Genomic DNA, 19,999 nt, shown 5'->3' on the forward strand with positions numbered 1-19,999 from the left:
CAGGGGGTACCACTAACCACCGTGTCCCCTCTAGTGACTGGCCCTAGTGCCCTGTCTCTCCTCCAGGGTGTACCACTAACCACCGTGTCCCCTCTAGTGACTGGCCCTAGTACCCTGTCTCTCCTCCAGGGTGTACCACTAACCACCGTGTCCCCTCTAGTGACTGACCCTAGTGCCCTGTCTCTCCTCCAGGGTGTACCACTAACCACCGTGTCCCCTCTAGTGACTGACCCTAGTGCCCTGTCTCTCCTCCAGGATGTACCCCTAACCACCGTGTCCCCTCTAGTGACTGACCCTAGTGCCCTGTCTCTCTTCCAGGGTGTACCACTAACCACCGTGTCCCCTCTAGTGACTGGCCCTAGTGCCCTAAAGTAGGCTAGTGCATTATGTAGGGCAGGGTTTCCCAAACTAGGTCCTGGGACCCTCCCCTGGGTACATGTTTAGTTTCTTGCCCTAGCACTACACAGCTGATTCAAATAATCACATTTAAATGATGACTTAGTTATTTACATTTTACATGTACATTTTTGTCATTTAGCTGATGTTATTTTCCAAAGCGACTTACAGTTAGTGCATTCGTCTTAATTAAGATGAATTAAGAAGGGACAACCACATATTACAGGCATAGAAAGTACATTTTTCCTTAATAATGTAGCTATCATTAGAGTCAAGTGGGTCAAGTGCAAATGCTGGTTAATTATTATTCTTTTTTATAATTGGGGGGGTCAAGGTGAGGAGCTGGATTATTTAAGATACTGTTTGAAGGTTGGGAGGTTGAAGGTTGAGGTTGGGTTTCAGATGTTTTCGGAAGATGGGCAGGGACTCTGCTGCCGTATCTTCTAGGGGGAAGCTGGTTCCACCATTAGGATGTCAGGACAGAGAAGAGCTTGTGTCGTGCTAGGACAACAACAATACATGTGCACCAGGAGGGACCCAGGACAGAGTTTGGGAAATCCTGATGTGGGAAACGGGGTGCCATTTGGGAGGAAAGCACAGTCAATTCTATTCTGAGACTGTGCTGTTGTCAAAATGAATAACATTTGAGGCTCAATAAATAAGTGAACAGCAGCACTGAATAATACATGGAACATGTCATTATCTACAACAATGGTGTGACTTGAGTATTATGTTTCAGGCATAGTCACTGTAGAGTATGTGTGGATTAAAAGGGCCAATAAACAAATTGATACATGATGCATTGTGGAGCCTACAGCCTATTCAAATGTTGCAGTGGGTACTGAATGGCACAAAGTGTTGCCAAGGGCCAAATGTGGCCACAGCATGTTATAATGTGAACTATGTCGGTATGTGGTGTGAGATGGGTCTACAGTAAGAAGCAATTTATCACAGGGTGGCACCTAGGTCGAATGCTGAGCTCTGTTCCTCGATGTTCACAGTCAATTGCAAGAAAAATTATAAATAGGTGTCTGGTTAGGCTATGTGGAGTGTCACTGAACCTGATAGGCTTACAGAGGAGTGGCCACCCCTCTGAGCCTGGTTCCTCTCTAGGTATCTTTTCTAAGTTCCTGTCTTCTGTGGAGTTTTTTCCTGGCCACTGTGCTTCTGCCTCTGCATTGCTAGTTCTTTGGGATTTTTGGCTGAGTAGGCTATCTGTAAACCACTTTGTGACAACTGCAGATGTATCATGGTCTTAATGAAATACATTTGATTGATTTAATTTGATTGCATAGACTACTGTAGGATATGACAGGCAAAGTGTGTTTGACTTGCTGAATTTTTAATTGTTTTAATTTGAAAGCCCCCGCAAGTGAAGTTTCTGAAGGTGATGACGTATTGCCCCGCCCAGTATCTTCTCCTCCAATAAGAATCCACACTAAAAGTCGCACTTTTTTTCTCAGTGCACTGCAGAGCCAAGACAAATGGAGGCAAAGGGACGTAAAACGAGAACCGTGCTGCAGCGGGACCGTAGACAAGGCTGATTAATTAGTCAAATAAAAGGCCCGGTAACCAAACACCTCGGTCGGTTCAGGGCGCTTGAGGCTGAGGTTACAGTAGGCTAGGCTAGGCTAGGCTACCTGTAGATTTGATCAATTGCAGGTAAGTCGCGTCCATGATTTCTCCCCTATATAGTGTTTTTGTCATTATTTTCAATTTTGAAATAGTGTAGGCTTATATTTAGTGCATAACAAATTGTGTGGGAGACTGGCAAACCCCCACAACTCAGCCCAGCATTTATAATTTACGACTCGCAGTCAAGCTGACGGTGGCCGAAGGTCTCTCACGAATATGCTCGCTCACTGTTTACGGACAGCATCAAGCTCTCGCCGCCCGTCCATCGGTTGTTTGTTTTCAACCTGAATATTTGCTTGTGTTTGTACAGCCTGTCAGTCTCGTTTCTATTGAGTGATTAATCAAAATACTGTACAATTGAATAGACTCCTAGCCTTTAATCGCCTGTGCGATTGGCTCAGATTAGGCCTAGAGCATCTCTGTAGCCTATGTAAAGTGTCTAAAACAATGATGATGCGATATCGCACTACTTTCTATCCCAATAATGGACTAAAGTAGCCTAACGTTACTTCATATAGTCCAAGGACCTTTTAAAAGAAATGTAATGGCGAATTGGCTCTTTATACTCCATATAAACGTGAATTGAGTCTCAATTGCGGTATGGTTTTAGAAACACACAGCCCTCTTTAACATAACACAAATAATTCCATAAATGCAAAATACACACTTTTACTGTACACTGTTTTAACAGTTGCAGCTGACAGTATTTTTCCCTGTCAACAGTTTGGCATCTGTCTTCCCTTGACACACAGGTGTTCAGCGACGCAGATGGCAAATTGGCACAGGTTGTCCACTCTGTCTTGTCAGTTTTCCGTAAACAAGCGCTGTAACATGGAAATGCGGCCGTGTGGGAACCCTTACCCTATCCCTATAAAGGTGTATATCAATCTACACTTTTGTTTTTTCAAAATTATTTCTCACTAATATGACATATGGTCCTTATGTTTCCAAAACCTTACCGCAAGCGATGCGTGTTAATGTTCAGACCAAGGGTCGGGGCTCATAACAGAACTCCCCGTACAGAATACTCCTTTGTCCAACGACCCTTATGTGTAGTGTAATGAAACTGAGTCGTGGTCAAGGGCTAACTGCTTCCATGACCTGTAACAGGACATACCAGTCACAGATAAGTAGGCCTAGGCTACACAAATAACCGGTTAGCCACAGTTAACATCCCATTTTCTATTTTACAGGGAATTCTGTTCTCATTTCCTCATCGAACGAACGGCGAGTCTGTCTGCTTCGCGTTCTGTCAACAAATACACACTGGAAACAAGGTTTCAATTGGTGCAGAATATGAACCCTTTTCGCTGCATACGTATGCAGACCAGAGGAAGCTGATTTTGACTGCTGCAGCCTGAGTGCGCAGTTACAGCATTGGGTAGAGGGAGAGAGCGAGGGGATAGCCTGCCTAAATCTTTACAGTCACGGAATCAAACACGGAATCAAACACACCGCGCACAACCGCTGTCGGATGCGGCATGATGGAAGGAAGCTGTGTAGAAACTAAAGTCTAAGGAAGAAATACCCGAACTTGAGGACACAGACGGCAGTGTTTTGCGTTAGAGTTCGATGGGATTTCGGCAGCGATATTAATCGGTCTTTCACCCTCGTTCTGAAATTCAGCATCCAGTGTGAAGCTCATCCGTTTCACGGGACCGTCGCGCTGCTGCGGAGGACATGAGAAATGTAAACAGAAACGTTGGATTTTAAACTGCGTGCAGGTCGCAGTCCCGGGATAACCGAGATGGAGCGAGTCGAGCCGGACCGGTGTCAGGAGGCGGCGGAGCCACCCATCCACGCGGTCCACGGGCCGAACCGGATCAGGCCCTCTTCCTACCGGGCACTGCGCAGCGCTGTGTCCAGCCTGGCCCGGATAGATGACTTCATCTGCGAGAAGATTGGTTCGGGCTTCTTCTCAGAAGTGTTCAAGGTAAGTTACCTATAAATTACATGTAAGAGTTTGGAACTCAGTGACGTCTTGTAGCCTATTCATAAAGCGTCTTACAGTAAGAGTGCTGATTTAGGATCAGTTTTTACTTGATCATAATTAATATGGAGAAAAGGTCCTGATCCTAGATCAGCACTCCTACTGTGAGAAGCTTTAAATATGGGTTCAGACTAACTTGGCATACTGACTTGTTTTAGCAAGTCTAGGTTTTATGCAAAACATTGGGGGATGAGATGGCCAACCTAACTCTGTTTGGGAATCTGAGCATCCCTGTAAAGGTCATCATTACCTGATGCATCAGGTAACAATATCTTGGTACCAAATGGCATCCTATTTAGTGTACTACCTTTGACCAGGGCCCCCATAAGGCTTTGGTCAGAAGTAGTTTACTAAATAAGGAATGGGGTGCCATTTGGGACATAATCTAGGTCTTGTAGGCTAGTGGCTAGTTGCCCTTTACTGTGTGTGTGTGTGTGGGTGGCTTAAGTTAGGGACCTTCTTTGGAAGCACATTTTCCAGAAACACTTAAAAAATATATATATTTTTTTAAATATAAGATAATGTTATGTAGAAAACAAGAAGCTTCTAAATACCTGACACTCAAGGCGTTAGATAAGGTAGGCTTACGCTTACATGGTGATGGGCTTGATGATGATTTTGCTGCTGGTGACCACAACACAACATTGACCCCCACCAGAGCTGTGTCTGTGACTCACCAGGTTTGGGGTCATTTTCATTCCAGTCAATTCAGGAATTACACTGAAATTCCAATGCTTTTCAATGAGGACAATTTGGAAATGGAATTTGGTATACTTTGTGAATTCACTTGAATTAAAATTGAATTGACCCCAACCCTATAGCCCAGATTACAGGGAAGGGACAGTGTTTTGGTGTGAAAGTGATACCTGTTCCTGGCCTGTCGGTCCGTACGCAGAGATAGATGTTAACCCTACTCAAAGGACAATTTCACGAGAACAGAAGGATGCTGACGCTGATTTTGCACTTCAAAATTGGTCAAACAAAAGCCAATGACTTTAAAACAAACTTTATGACTCTGCACAAGGACTACTTCAATCCCATTCCCTGGATGTTATGCGAGGCCTGCTTTACAAATTTGACCAATCACCACTATTTCTGCATTAAACGGTCAAATCAACGCAATATTATCGCTTAAAACTGATCCATCACTGCATTACAAAGAGGGCTCGCATTTTCAACCTATCACTGCACATTAGCTGCGTAATATGGTTAAATCAACCCACATGTAAAAAATGTGACAGTCATTGCATATTGCCATTAAAAAAAGTACAGAATTGCTGCAGCAAAATCAAGCATTTATGCCTAAAAATATCACAAATCCCCGTAAAATCCAGGAGGGACTGCTAAAATAACAATTTCCACTGAGCAATTCTCCATTACTTGAACATATGCAACGTTTGTTAACAGATTGACTGCTTTGCTGTTTGTGCAATCATTCAGTTCCTAAACTTTGGATCTGCACTGTTCAAGTAAATGTGTTTTTGAAATAAATGTGAAAATTAAGTCGTCCTTTTGCGTAGTTGTATGGTTTTTAACTTAGAAAATACGTCAAACAAAGAAATGGCAAAGTGCAAAATCTGATTCTCCGCCTCATTCCTTTAATGTGAAATTGCCTCTAAACTGCATGAGGAGAAAGTCCAGGGGGTTCAGCCTGGTCTGTGTCCCCAAATGACACCCTGTTCCAGGGGTTCCCAATCTTTTACTTTACACAACCCTAAATTGACACTAGAATATGCAGGGGACCCAACTTGGAAAAATTATACCCCCTGGTTGCTGTGCTCATATTCACTCAATTTTAGGTCCCGCCGGCTGTCCAGACACAATGACATGAACGCGCATTCTATTTTATTTAACCTTTATTTAACTAGGCAAGTCAGTTAAGAACAAATTCTTATTTACGGTGATGGCCTACCAGAAGGCAAAAGGCCTCCTGTGGGACGGGGGGCCTGGGATTTAAAAAATAAATACAATATAAATATAGGACAAAACACACATCACAACAAGAGACAACACTAAATAGAGACCTAAGACGACAACACAGCATGGTAGCAACACAACATGGTAGCAGCACAAAAACATGGTACAAACATTATTGAGCACAGACAACCGCACAAAGGGCTGTCAACAATACATCAGACAACAATACATCATACAAAGCACCCACAAGTGTCAGTAAGAGTGTCCATGATTGAGTCTTTAAATGAAGAGATTGAGAACTGTCCAGTTTGAGTGTTGGTTGCAGCTCGTTCCAGTCACTAGCTACAGCGAACTGAAAAGAGGAGCGACCCAGGGATGTTTGTACTTTGGGGACCTTTAACAGAATGTGACTGGCAGAACAGGTGTTGTATGTGGAGGATGAGTGCTGCAGTAGGTATCTCAGATAGGGGGGAGTGAGGCCTAAGCGGGTTTTATAAATAAGCATCAACCAGTGGGTCTTGCGACAAGTATACAGAGATGACCAGTTTACAGATGAGTATAGAGTGCAGTGATTTGTCCTATAAGGAGCATTGGTGGCAAATCTGATGGCCGAATGGGAAAGAACATCTAACCGCTCGAGAGCGCCCTTACTTGCCGATCTATAAATGATGTCTCTGTAATCTAGCATGGGTAGGATGGTCATCTGAATCAGGGTTAGTTTGGCAGCTGGGGTGAAAGAGGAGCGATTATGATAGAGGAAACCAATTCTAGATTTAACTTTAGCCTGCAGCTTTGATATGTGCTGAGAGAAGGACAGTGCACCGTCTAGCCATACTCCCAAGTACTTGTATGAGGTGACTACCTCAAGCTCTAAACCCTCAGAGGTAGTAATCACACCTGTGGGGGGAGAGGCATTCTTCTTACCAAACCACATGACCTTTGTTTTGGAGGTGTTCAGAACAAGGTTACGGGTAGAGAAAGCTTGTTGGACACTAAGCTTTGTTGTAGAGTATTTAACACAAAATCTGGGGAGGTGCCAGCTGAGTATAAGACTGTATCTGCATATAAATGGATGAGAGCTTCCTACTGCCTGAGCTATGTTGATGTAAATTGAGAAGAGCGTGGGGCCTAGGATTGAGCCTTGGGGTACTCTCTTGGTGACAGGCAGTGACTGAGACAGCAGATTTTCAGACTTTATACACTGCACTCTTTGAGAGAGGTAGTTAGCAAACCAGGCCAAAGACCCCTCAGACACCAATACTCCTTAGCCGGCCCATGAGAATGGAATGGTCTACCTTATCTAAAGCTTTGGCCAAGTCAATAAAAATAGCAGCACAACATTGCTTAGAATCAAGGGCAATGGTGACATTGAGGACCTTTAAGGTTGCAGTGACACATCCATAACCTGAGCGGAAACCAGATTGCTTACCTGAGAGAATACTATAGACATCAAGAAAGCCAGTCAGTTGATTATTGACAAGTTTTTCCAACACTTGATAAACAGGGCAAAATAGAAATAGGCCTATAACAGTACGGTTCAGCTTGATCTCCCACTTTAAATAAAGGACAAACTGTGGCTGCCTTCCAAGCAATGGGAATCTCCCCATAAAGGAGAGAAAGGCTTTGCGATGATGGGGGCAGCAACCTTAAAGAAGAAAGGGTCTAAACCATCTGACCCAGATGTTTTTTGGGGGTCAAGTTTCAGGAGCTCCTTTAGCACCTCTGACTCAGTGTCTGCCTGCAGGGAGAAACTGTGTAGAAGGGCAGGGGAAAAAGAGGGAGAAGCATCGGGGGTAGTATCGGGAGTAGTCGCATTAGAAGGGGTGGGAGATGAGGAAATGTTGGCCGGGCAAGGAGGCATGGCTGAGTCAAATGGGAATCCTGACTTAATGTTGTGATTAAAGAGCTCAGCCATGTGCTTCTTGTCAGTAACAACCACATCAACGTTAAGGGACATGGGCAGCTGTGAGGAGGAGGGTTTATTCTCCAGGTCTTTAACTGGTTTCCAGAATTTCATGGGGTTAGACCCCATTCAACTAGTGTAAGGGGTCATTAGTTGATACTTAAAGGTTGTATTCTATACCCATTTGAAGGGAAACATTTTGTTTGATAAGATTACAGATTTTCTTAGGTAACCCCATTTCAATTTGAGGGGACCGCACATGGGGTCCCAACCCCAAGTTTGGGAACCACTGCCCTATTCCCTACATAGCTCAGAGCTCTATGGGTTACATAAGCAATAGTGTCAACTTCATCTTGTCCTGCTCCTGTTTCACAGAGCATTGTGATGTTCATAACATTGAGCCAGGAGTTTTTCTTAAACATGTGTCCTGACCTGGAAAAACTCCAGGTGTACATTATAGCATATAAACTAGGTTCCTGTAGTATTTCCTGGTCAGGAAAAACCCTGGGCCCTAGGTATACTGTCAACAACTGAGTCCAGTTAACCATGACCGTAACAATCATGGTTAAGGTAATGAGGTCTGTTAAGAATCTCACACTCAGGCCCCTTTTAAAGCAACTGTTCTGGGACCTTGTTAGCACAGTTAACTATATGGTTAAGTTAAGGAAAATGTTATTCTAGACCTTTCATTAGACTAGGAGGTTGAGTTATGCTCCTACTGTATCACACACTCTGATCACTCCTCCCAGCCATGTTGCCCTTTGACTGGGCAGTGAGCATGCAAATGACTTGGGGTTTAAAACTGTCAGCTGTAAAGATGCCTCTTGATTGAGCAACCTGCCCTTTGATAACTGCATATGAATGCAAATTCTTTTTACCGCAGCAATTACATGGAGCTCCAATCTAACTGTTATAATGTTCAGATGACATGACAGACTGTGTGGTAATAGAGCCATAAATGATCCTCGCCACTCTGTGTTCACACACCCTCTGAAGCGTTGAGTCTTGATGCTGGATTATAAACAGAGCTGCACAAAACTCTTGGCATCCTGCCATCTCTAGTGTTATTCAGCACCTTCTTTGTCACACACACTCTGGATCAATAGATGCTTTCCTCACAGCAGTCAGGCAGGTATTCATACCTCAACTCTGCCATTGTGCAATATGAGGAGGGGTGCGCGTGTCAAGACTAATCCTTCAGGTTCTGCTTTTTATCTTTTTGTGAGAGAGCTCCCTAGACCGACCTGCCTGCCGTACTGTAACTGCTACTTCCTGTACAGGCAGGCAGGAGTCCTGGTACTTCCTTATTCAGATCATCTGACTGAATCACAAATGATCATTGTTTTGGCCACGGAAATATAATACAATTAATAGTAATGATATTACTGTTCTAATGAAGTGAGGTGAACACACTTAGAAGTAGAATGTTCCCTTCTAGTTATTCTACACTGAACAAAAATATAAATGCAACATGTAAAGTGTCGGTCACATGTTTCATGAGCTGAAATTAAAGGTCCCAGAAATGTTCAATACGCACAATCTTATTTCTCTCAATTTGTTGTGCACAAATGTGTTTACATCCCTGTTAGTGAGCATTTCTCCTTTGCCAAGATAATCCATCCACCTGACAGGTGTGGCATATGATTCGAACCAGCGACCTTTCAGTTACTGGCCCAACCCTCTTAACCTCTAGACTACCTGCCGCCCCATTCCCACTCACCTGCTTTTCATTGCCAGAACAACATGCAGACGCTTTCTTAGCTAAATGCCTCAAATGTCAACATGATCATATTGGTAATATTATATTTATATATATATATCTCTGCTTTCCATTTACTGCCACAGATTGATCTGCAACAACAGTTCATTCTTATCTCTTGAATTTATTGGCCTATTTATTTTCTTGCTTCACATTCTCTTTGCAAGCCTTCTGTGGTACATTCTGTGTTATATTTCTCTCACTCGCTTTCTTTCAACCCCTGAGGACACTGATGATGCTAGAACTGTCAGCGTAAAATCACTACTGCATTTGCAGAGGAGATGACCGACTCGGACAGCGTTTGAGTGAACGTGAGTCTGTGCTCATGTGAGGAAGTCTGTGTTTGATTGACGGGCTGGATTAAGTGCTCTCCTCCAGGGTCCTGTTGTCAAAACTGAACAGAGTTCTATCAGAGGAGAGTCCGGTTGTGGAACGTCTGCCATTTCCAAATCAGCCGTCCTGAGAAACTACTTGTTAAACCGACCTTTATATATACACACACACACACACACACACACACTCTCTCGCTCGTATGCACACATACTCGCTCACATTCACACACTCTCTGTGACACGCACATACCCACACGCACTCACACCCTCCTCTGTCTGAGTCAGTAATCTCCTCTGTGCGAACTCAGCAGTGATTTCTTTTACCCAGACAGACCAAGCATCACACACCTATCCATCATCGACTGTCACCCATGTGTTTGTGATCTGTTACAATGAGTGACATTATGAGTCAGCCAGGCTGTTCATTGGCTGGGGTTTGTAGGAGGTGTGACTTAGCTAGCACTTTTCCCTACTCCTATTATTTCTCCCCTCCAGTCAGAGATTGTGCTCCTGTCAATCAAGATGTTTGTGTTCCTTTGTTTATGTTCCACATGAGCTCACATGCACCTACTTGGTATTTAAATGCATGCGCACCTACTTGGTATTTAAATGCACGTTCACCTACTTGGTATTTAAATGCATGCGCACCTACTTGGTATTTAAATGCACGTTCACCTACTTGGTATTTAAATGCACGCGCACCTACTTGGTATTTAAATGCACGCGCACCTACTTGGTATTTAAATGCACACGCACCTACTTGGTATTTAAATGCACGTGCACCTACTTGGTATTTAAATGCACGTTCACCTACTTGGTATTTAAATGCACGCGCACCTACTTGGTATTTAAATGCACGCGCACCTACTTGGTATTTAAATGCACGCGCACCTACTTGGTATTTAAATGCACGCGCACCTACTTGGTATTTAAATGCACGCGCACCTACTTGGTATTTAAATGCACGTGCACCTACTTGCTCTTTAAATGCACGCGCACCTACTTGACTGTTCTTTCCATTTCCCTGTGCTCTGTGTCTCCACGTTCTGTAGTGTGTAAGAATCGTGTTGTCCCTGCTACGCCCCAGCACCCTGGCCCCACCCTCAGCATTACAGTAGGTAAACAGACCAGGGATGTGTTCATTTCGCACCAAACTGGGACACAACTGACTTCAACAGGGAGTGAGTGACTACCTGGACAAAGTTTCTGTTGCAAAACATTTTGCTATGGTGTGCCCTAATGAACACAGTCCAGGTGGTTGTGGAGGTGTGACTGAAGGGCCAGTGAGTCAGCCCAGAGAGGGGCAGGGGGAGGAGGAAAGGCTTAGTGGATAATGTTTCTACTGTGGAGCAGAAGAAAGAGGGGGCTTCTTTTGATGTCCTGAAGCTGCATGCTCTTACTTGCTCCTGCTAGGCTTACCACACACACACACACAGCAAGAGTGGGGAAGGGCTGTCATAGCATTAGATACTGGAGTTGCGGTGTGTGTGAGGAGCTCACTACCGATGTTGTGCAAAACACTAAATGGTGCGGAGTGTATCAGGTCCTGGTCTAGAGTTTAGACAGTGGATCATGTTCTATTTAAAGACTACCCAGGAAGACAGTCAGGTCCTCCCTGCCTGTTTATTGTGGACTTTGTTCAACTACCAGCCCCACATGAATCCCCTGGTCTCATCTCCAGGTCACCAAGAAAATGTTGATTTTAGCCAAATAGATCTGAGAGTAAGATTTATTGGGCATCTCCATGTTCCTGTCACTAGAATGCTGATATCACACTACTCACTGTTTAGCTGTGACTGGAGCACTGACGCCACACACACCCCTACCTACCTGAGGTAGACTCTCACACCACATTGCCATGGCAGGACTATTTTTGCTTGTGGCCACTGGGCAATGGCCTGTATCCATGATTACTGAGGACTTTTATTTGAGCTGAAATTCTGCATGTGGATGGGACAAAGCAGATGGCCTAGACAAGGGGTGGGAAACTCCAGTCCTTGAGGGCTTGATTGGTGTCACACTTTCTCCATCCCTAGCATCCACAGCTGATTAATCAAACTGCATTCTAAACTGAAGATCATGATTAGGTGATTATTGGACTCAGGTGTGTTAGCTGGGGCAAAACTGACACCAATCAGGCCCTCGAGGGCTGGAGTTGCCCACCCCTGGCCTAGACGTAGAGGGACGGCACAGCCTCTACCCGCCGGTAGAGGGACGGTTCAGTTCAGCAGTTGGCTCATCTCTGCATTAGGGTGTGTGTGTGAGCGAGGGGGATAGAGGCTATTCTATATGATCCTGCTGGCCTGTAGTACAGCAATACTAATGTAGTTAAATCCTGTAGCCAGATCTAATAAATTAGTTGAGGGAACGAACCATAGAGCTTATCCTCAGACGGCACAAGCTCTTACTGGAAGTGTGGTCATAAATGTGTAAAGGCACAGATTGCCTCAATACAGCAGCGGCCACTCTGTGTGTGTGTGTGTGTACCCGCGCCCCATTTCGGACTGCAGTTCAGAGTAGGCTGGACCTAATGGTCACTGGTTGACTATGCTGTAGCCTTGATTTTAAGATCTAGAGGCCAGACTGTCTGTTTTAATAGATCCATTAATAAACTCTGGATTTCCCATCACTCCACTGATCTGCTGGCCAACTCATATCTACTAGGCCACTGTCACACTGATGTAACCGCGCTCGCTGTTCTCTTCACACACCACCACTAGATGTGTCACTCTCTCTCTCTCATACCTACAAACATGACATGTACACCCTCCCAGAACTAAGTGGACTGTTGGACTACTTAGTGGGTATCTATCCATATGGTCTTAGTTAGAGGGAGATGGGCAGGAGTCCAAGCCCCTCAGAACAAACTCAAGGATATAGGGGATGAGATGCCACGTCACCATGGTGACCACCAGACACTCTCCACCAAAGCACCCAGCTTAGCCAGACGTAGTCCTGACTGTAGGACCCTCGGGGGGCTAGACACGCCAGTCTAGGACCCTCGGGGGGCTAGACACGCTGGAGCCTAATTTTGGACCAATAAGATTTCACCTAATTTTCAACTCTTTCTCACAGTACAGTTGATGTCCAATGGTTTCCTTTCTCTAACGCTGGTTGTCATGTCCGTAACATACGGCCGGTGTCTGACCCTAGTGATGGTTCTCTCTCCTCCGGTCTCTCTGTGCAGGTGCAGCACCGTATCAGTGGGCGGGTGATGGCTCTGAAGATGAACACCATGGCCAGTAACAGAGCTAACATGCTGAGGGAGGTCCAACTGTTGAACCGCCTGTCTCACCCCAACATCCTCAGGTCTGTGTTCTGCTTTTATGAAAACACACACTCTGTCTATATCCATCAATGCTTTGGTCTGCAGGGGAAATCCCTCGGTATACACATTTTAAACCATGCACTTATAAAGGATTGTAAGACTTGTCATAAGGCATGTATGATGACCCCCCCTCCCCCTATTATGTTTCCTAATCATCTTCCTGTCTCCTGTCCCAGGTTTGTAGGGGTATGTGTTAATGAGGGACAGCTCCATGCATTAACAGAGGTAAGATCCCCTCTTTATAACTAGGGTAGACCGACTAGGATGTAGAAACTATTGGTCCTGTTATAGCTACTTGATGCTTCCTTCCTTATCTGTCGTCATGGTTACGTGGGGGGGGGGGGATCTGAACTCCAGCCAGTTATTTGATTCGACGTCGTCTAGGTTGCCGCACAGTGACCTGTACCTGTCTTGCAAAAAATATATTTTATCTCAATGGAGAATCACCTGTGGTTTGACACTAGCGTGGGTTTGTCATGGTTACAGCACAGTCGCCTGCTTTTGATTGACGCTTGTCTGTGGTTGTCATGGTTACTTCCAGTACATCAACGGGGGTAACCTTGAGCAGCTGCTGGACAGTGACCAGTACCTGTCGTGGTCAGTCAGGATGGGCCTATCTCTAGACATCGCTAGGGGCCTGCAGTACCTCCACAGCAGAGGCATCTTCCATAGAGACCTCACATCCAAGGTACACACACACACACACACGACGGTACACTCACTTATATGGATACACACCTCCTGTCGGTAATTGTACATACTTGGGCAGGCACACAGGTGGCACGCTACACATACATACACTCCTTAACACTAAATAGTGCGTACTCAAGTACACAGTTAACTATAAATGGATTTACCAGGGCCTGTATTCATAAAGCTTGTCGGAGTAGGAGTGCTTATCTAGGATCATTTTTACCTTCTGGATCATAATGAATAAGACTACATGGACAGGAGTGACCTGATCCTAGATCAGCACTCCTACTCTGAGACTTTGTGAATACGGGTCCTGACCGCCGTCTTTCTGGTTCTGTTCTGTAGAACTGCCTGGTGCGTTGGGCCAGTGGCCAGTGTACGGCCGTGGTGGGGGACTTTGGCCTGGCAGAGAAAATACCGGAGTACAGGTCAGTGGAGTTTATTCATCATCCGTCTATCAACACAAGCTGATTAGATAACACACCTGAATGGTTGCTCTACCTTCCTCTTTCTTTCTCACGCTCTCTATCTTGATAGCTCACGCTCGCTCGCTCCCTCTGCCTTTTGCTCTCTCCATCAATCTTTCACTCAGTCACTGAAACCCCAGGTAGAAGTTGCCTGTAGACACAGCTCTAGGCTCAGCTTCCCTTTCCCCAATCCTCACTGTAATGTGTACATAAAAAACACAAAATGACCTTATCACTGTCTTGGGTCTAAAAAAGGAATCATTCATCACACTAAAGCGGAGTCCCATTTTCCAAAGAATGCGAGACACACTTCCCCCTGAAGAAGTTGTGGTTTGCCGGCTATGTGGAACTATGTGTGATTTAAGCCCCTGTTTCAGGGGGGAAGGGGTACATCGTTCGTTGACTTACTGCGATGGTGTCAATATTTAATCTGGCCGGATTGAGAGACACACACACACACACACAGACTCCAGATATAACTAGTTTATAATGCTAACATTGACACCTCATGTTGTATTCATCGCTCCAGCCTGTTTTAATCCTCTCAGCTTCTTCCTGTTGACAAGTTGGTGTCCTGCTAATTATTTAGAAGTTGCCCATAGTGGGCACAGATCCAATATCAGCTGGGCGCACACATACCCCCCCTGGCCTGGTAAATGGGTCAGTATCCTTTTTGTAAACACTGTCTGAGAGGAAGCAGCTGTCGTGTTAACCCGTGTGTGTGTGCGCACCATTTCCTGTCGTTTGTCTACGGTCACCCCAGTGTTTACCTTGTGTGTTTGTTTTTGTACAGCCACGTTGTGTTGATGCACCACAACATGTTTTTGTTTATTTACGGTGCTTTTAGGTCGAAGGAAACTGATTTGACAAAACATTAAAATGACAAAACATTAAAATGATGAACCAGTGAATGCAACGTCTGCTGTATGTTGATGACCTTTCTCTAATTCTGCGTTTGTCAACGTGTGTGTGTGTGTGTGAACTAACTCTGTTTGTCAGAGAGGGGGAGAGAGACGGAGATGGAGTTTAGGAAAGCTTTCCAAATATGGTCAAACTATTCAAGCACACTTGGTCTCTTTCTCTCCCCGGCTAAACGTCAACTCTCTCTCGCGCTCTCCCTCCCTTTCTCCCTCCACTTCCCCAAATAGTGTTTACACTGGGAGCTCTCCTCTTTCTCAGCTCCCATCACTTCCCTCACTATTTATGCAATATCATGGTTTAGTGAGATGGAAATAGCACAGAGAGGAAGTGACTGCCGGGGGGTGTTCAGAGCATGCGCCTTGCAGTGACTTGTGTTTGTCTGCCCCTTTATGCCTTTACACATAATAGATTTACCCCATGTAAACCTTCCTTTTGGGATGGTTGTAACTGAACTAGAGCGCGATGAAGCGAGCTGAAGTCTGTGAACTGGAGCTATAAATAATGGCTCTGGGGTTTCCCCCTATGTTCAGGTCTAGGATCAGATTCCCCTCCCCAATCCTATTAGTGGGGGGGAAATGCTACGCTGACCCTAGACCAGCATCTAAAGGCAACGTCACCGCCTGTAATAATGTCTAGGCCTGTCTTCCTCTCTCTGGCCACAGTGAAGAGTCCGACCAGGAGCCTCTGGCTGTGGTGGGCTCCCCCTACTGGATGGCACCGGAAGTACTGCGAGGAGAGGTCTACAACGAGAAAGTGGACGTCTTTGCGTATGGTATCATCCTGTGTGAGGTCATCGCTAGGATACAGGCCGACCCTGACGTCCTCCCCCGCACAGAGGTTTGAACACAACGCGCACACACCCCAACACACTAGCACACAATCACGGTTCACAATATGGTATGATGTGATGTAGACTGAACGTCTCCTCCTGGCCATTGTATGAAACTGCAGTTTAATAGCTCCCATCAGGCAGTAAGTCACAGTACTTTCATTGAAGTCGCCGACAGCGTCATCTTCTGTTCTATTGTGTAAATTAGGGACTGAAGTGAGTACAGCAAATCGGAGCTCCTGTTGGAGTCTCTCTAGGGCTCTTTCACTGAGTGATGTCGCTGATCAGTGTGTGTGATGATCTTTCCCTCTGTAGGACTTTGGTCTGGACATAGAGACGTTTCAGCACATGGTGGGAGACTGTCCCCCTGATTTCCTGAACCTGGCGGTCACCTGCTGCCATGTATGACAGACGCGCACTAAGACACTCCGTCTCTCACACACGCACAAATCTTCTACCGTTTCTCTCGTTTTATTGTTACCCCTTTTTTCCTTCTCCTTCGTACTGTAACTCTTGAGTAACTGACTGACTTAAAATATATATATTTTGCTCATCTCTCTCCGTCTGTCCATCTCGCTCTCAGATGGATCCAAAGCGTCGTCCATCGTTCTCAGCGATCGTAAATGAGCTGGAGAGAAGAGAGACGGAGAGGACGCAGAAAGATGAAGCGGCACTAAAGGGTCCTGGAGGGTATGGAGCACAGGGAGGTCAGTCTGAAAGGATTCTCCAAAACACAACCGTGTTCAGACACGAGTCATTAAGATCCAGCTGTTGGTTATGAGCTGGGGGGGTTCTGTTTTTCTGGGGTCTAAAAAGAAATGCTGCTCTCAATATTTATCATCAGTCATGATGAGAATGAATAAGAAAGTGGTACTTTTTTCAATTCAGCTCGGTGGGATGGGGTCTAGCATAGGGACATGTCTAGGAATGTTATATATACTGAACAAAAATATATGTTTTCCATATGCACAAAAAGCTTATTTCTCTTAAATTTTGCCCCACAAATTTCTTTACATCCCTGTTAGTGAGCATTTGCCAAGATAATCCATCCACCTGACAGGTGTGGCATATCAAGAAGCTGATTAATAAACAGCATGGTCATTACACAGGTGCACCTTGTGCTGGGGACAAAAGGCCACTCTAAAATTAGCAATTTTGTCACACAACACAATGCCACAGATGTCTCAAGTTTTGAGGGAGTGTGCAAATGTCATCCTGACTGCAGGAATGTCCACCCAAATCCACAGACCACATTTAACCATGCCAACCCAGGACCTCCACATCCGGCTTCTTTACCAGAGGGATTTTATGAGACCAGGCAGCTGATAAAACAGAAGTATTTCGGTCTGTAATAAAGCCCTTTTTTGGGGGGAAAAACATTCTGATTGGCTGGGCCTGGCTCCCCAGTGGGTGGGCCGCTGCCCTCCAAGGCTACCCTTGGCTACACCTCTGCCCTGTCGCGTTAAATTAATAAATTAGGGCCTAATGAATTTATTTCAATTGACTGCACTGTGACTCAGTAAAATATTGGAACTGTTGCATGTATATTTTTGTTCAGTATAGATGTAGATAGTGTAGGACACATTTATTCAATTTTATATATAATTTCTAAGGCGCATTGCTAGCCATGTATGATTTATTTTTTATTTTTTTGAATCTTTCAGCATCTCTTTCTCCAGATCTCAGCCTGCTGCGAAGACGGTCCCTCTGTCTCCCTGGTGACCCCCGCCTCTGCCGCAGCAAATCAGACATGCTACCTCCGGTCACGCCCCCCACTCTGGCCCCTCCCACCCGTGTCAACCCCTTCTCCCTGCGCGAGGACCTGAACGGAGGCAAGATCAAACTGTTTGACACGCCCAGCAAGTCAGTCATCTCTTTAACGTTCACCTTACCCCAACCTCTGGACCCCTGTACCACCCCCTCTGACAGAGCGGGGGGTGGGGGTATGCCCCGAGGAAGGCTCCATAGACGCTGCCTGTCCCTACCCTGCACCCCACCTCCAGATCTCCTGCCCCCCACCACCAAAGACAATAGTGCAGAGAAAACAGACCTAGAGACGAATAGTAATGAGGGGAGGGAAATCGTGGAAGAGAGGTTTACCTTTGAGTCTGAGTTCGTAGTCGAGGAGGATGTGGAGAGGAGGAAGAGCAGCGAGGGCCTCACTGCCGATGACTCCGGGCTTCCTCTTGACCCAGAGCTGCTGTCATTAGACCAGCTATGTGAAGAGGAGGAAGTGGACACAAGCAGTCTGGAGGAGGAACCGATGGACTGCACCAGCTCCCCCGACACTCTAGATGGCACTCATACACTCCTGCCTTATTCCAAACCCTCCACACCCACCCCCCCTACATCCACCAATGGCTGGGGTAATGTTCCCCCCATGTCCAATGACCCTCCCTGCTTGCCCCCCCTACCCTTGCCCCACCTGGGATGGGGGGGCACCAACGGGTACCACTCCACTCCTGGGGAGCCCATAGGGGGCTCGCCGTTCGGCACCGGTAACGGTTCCGCTCCCTCTCTGGAGCAGGAGGAGGTTATCTCATGTTCTGGTTGTTGCCTGGCGGGGCTCCGGTTCCCCTCGCTGTGTTTCCGCGCTCCCCCTCACAGGAACCCCTATAAGAACCTGAACAGGGACAGTACGGGGGCCAACCGAGGGCTGCTCTATAAAGGTACTAAGGGGCAACCGTCCTCGCCTACCAACCCAGAGCCTGGCCTAGCCCTGCCTAGGGCGCAAACATAGATACAGAATGCCCCTAACCACAGATATAGGATCAGATTACACCAAATCCCAACCATATTTCTTAGGAGAGAGACTCTAAACTGACCTTAGATCAGTGCCTAGGGGGCTACTTCATTCCATTCTTACTCAGACGGTGACATGGGAGGTAAAGCTGCTGGTGTGGATGCACTGCTGTGCTGGTGGCCTGTGAGTGATGATATGGTGCCCTCTGCTGGACTGAGGCGGTAATGATTGTAATAATGCCAACACCTATAACCTAATAATGCTGTACTGACTGTAAAGGAGTGAGCGGCGATCCCACTGTTTCCTACAGCAGATGCAGGCTTGTAGACTGACTGATTCATAAAGAAGCAACGATCAATACTTTCCCTCAGCATGGCAACATGTATTGGTCAGAGCCATATTTAAATGTATACATGGCTTTGGTATTGGACCAATCCCCTGGGTTATGTGTGATCTGATATCCTCCTATCGTGGGGGTCTATGGCTCCTTCCCTGACAGTCAGTCGTAAACAATATTTTTGGCTTACGATGAAGTGTTATGATTTGTATGTTTTGATACTGTCTTTCTCAATGGGTTTAGGCTCAGCAGTTTGCCTTTGTGTTCAGACAGCTGTATGGTGCGCCCTGGAGAGGCCATGAGCAGGGCAGTGTGTGCACCAGTGAGCCATACTGTATCAGTCAACAGAACAGTATATGTGACTGACGCTGTATGATGTCTCATGTCCCTCATCCTCTAACAGCACTTGTATTATATTGTGACTTATTATTATTTTTGAGAATGAATGGTCAAAGACCCACTTCAACAAAGTGATGTATAGATTAATATTATTTAAATGGCATTGAATAAAACTATAGAATGGACAGACTGTCCGTGTGATTTATTTTCTTTAGCTGGATTGCAGGATTTCGAGCCAACTCTGCTGGCCCATATGGTCATGAATATCTAAGAAGCATTATGTATGTTTATTTATTTTGTAGTGTGTCTGTGTACAGATGTAGGATCTTCATTTGATCACCCTGTTGCAGGGGAACTTTCCTGCAATGCAGGACATTTAAAAGTTGTGTATTTGAGGTTTAAAAAGGCTT

At 45.7% G+C, this 19,999-nt stretch overlaps 1 protein-coding gene across 2 annotated transcripts; it reads left to right on the forward strand.

Annotated features, from left to right (window-relative positions):
* The first annotated feature begins 1,870 nt into the window (after positions 1-1,870).
* tesk1b (testis associated actin remodelling kinase 1b) lies at positions 1,871-19,779 on the forward strand. Of its 2 annotated transcripts, none has more exons than XM_038975812.1 (10): positions 1,871-2,058; positions 3,225-3,964; positions 13,120-13,241; positions 13,437-13,485; positions 13,802-13,948; positions 14,299-14,381; positions 16,004-16,178; positions 16,486-16,572; positions 16,754-16,877; positions 17,835-19,779. In XM_038975812.1, the coding sequence occupies exons 2-10, from the start codon at positions 3,779-3,781 to the stop codon at positions 18,908-18,910; spliced, it is 2,049 nt and encodes a 682-aa protein (XP_038831740.1). In that variant the 5' UTR covers positions 1,871-2,058; positions 3,225-3,778; the 3' UTR covers positions 18,911-19,779. The 2 variants fall into 2 exon arrangements, with proteins under 2 accessions (XP_038831740.1, XP_038831741.1); XM_038975813.1 differs by having other exon boundaries at positions 17,850-19,779.
* The last annotated feature ends 220 nt before the right edge of the window (positions 19,780-19,999 follow it).

The sequence above is a fragment of the Salvelinus namaycush genome, chromosome 36 (genome assembly GCF_016432855.1).
Source record: "Salvelinus namaycush isolate Seneca chromosome 36, SaNama_1.0, whole genome shotgun sequence".
Classification (NCBI taxonomy): Eukaryota; Metazoa; Chordata; class Actinopteri; order Salmoniformes; family Salmonidae; genus Salvelinus; species Salvelinus namaycush.

Excerpts from the sequence above, each read along its gene's own strand:
- tesk1b (XM_038975812.1), top strand. The coding sequence starts at position 3,779 with ATGGAGCGAGTCGAGCCGGACCGGTGTCAGGAGGCGGCGGAGCCACCC. Across the intron at positions 13,486-13,801 it reads AGCTCCATGCATTAACAGAG|TACATCAACGGGGGTAACCT; the intron begins GTAAGATCCCCT and ends GGTTACTTCCAG. Across the intron at positions 14,382-16,003 it reads GAGAAAATACCGGAGTACAG|TGAAGAGTCCGACCAGGAGC; the intron begins GTCAGTGGAGTT and ends CTCTGGCCACAG.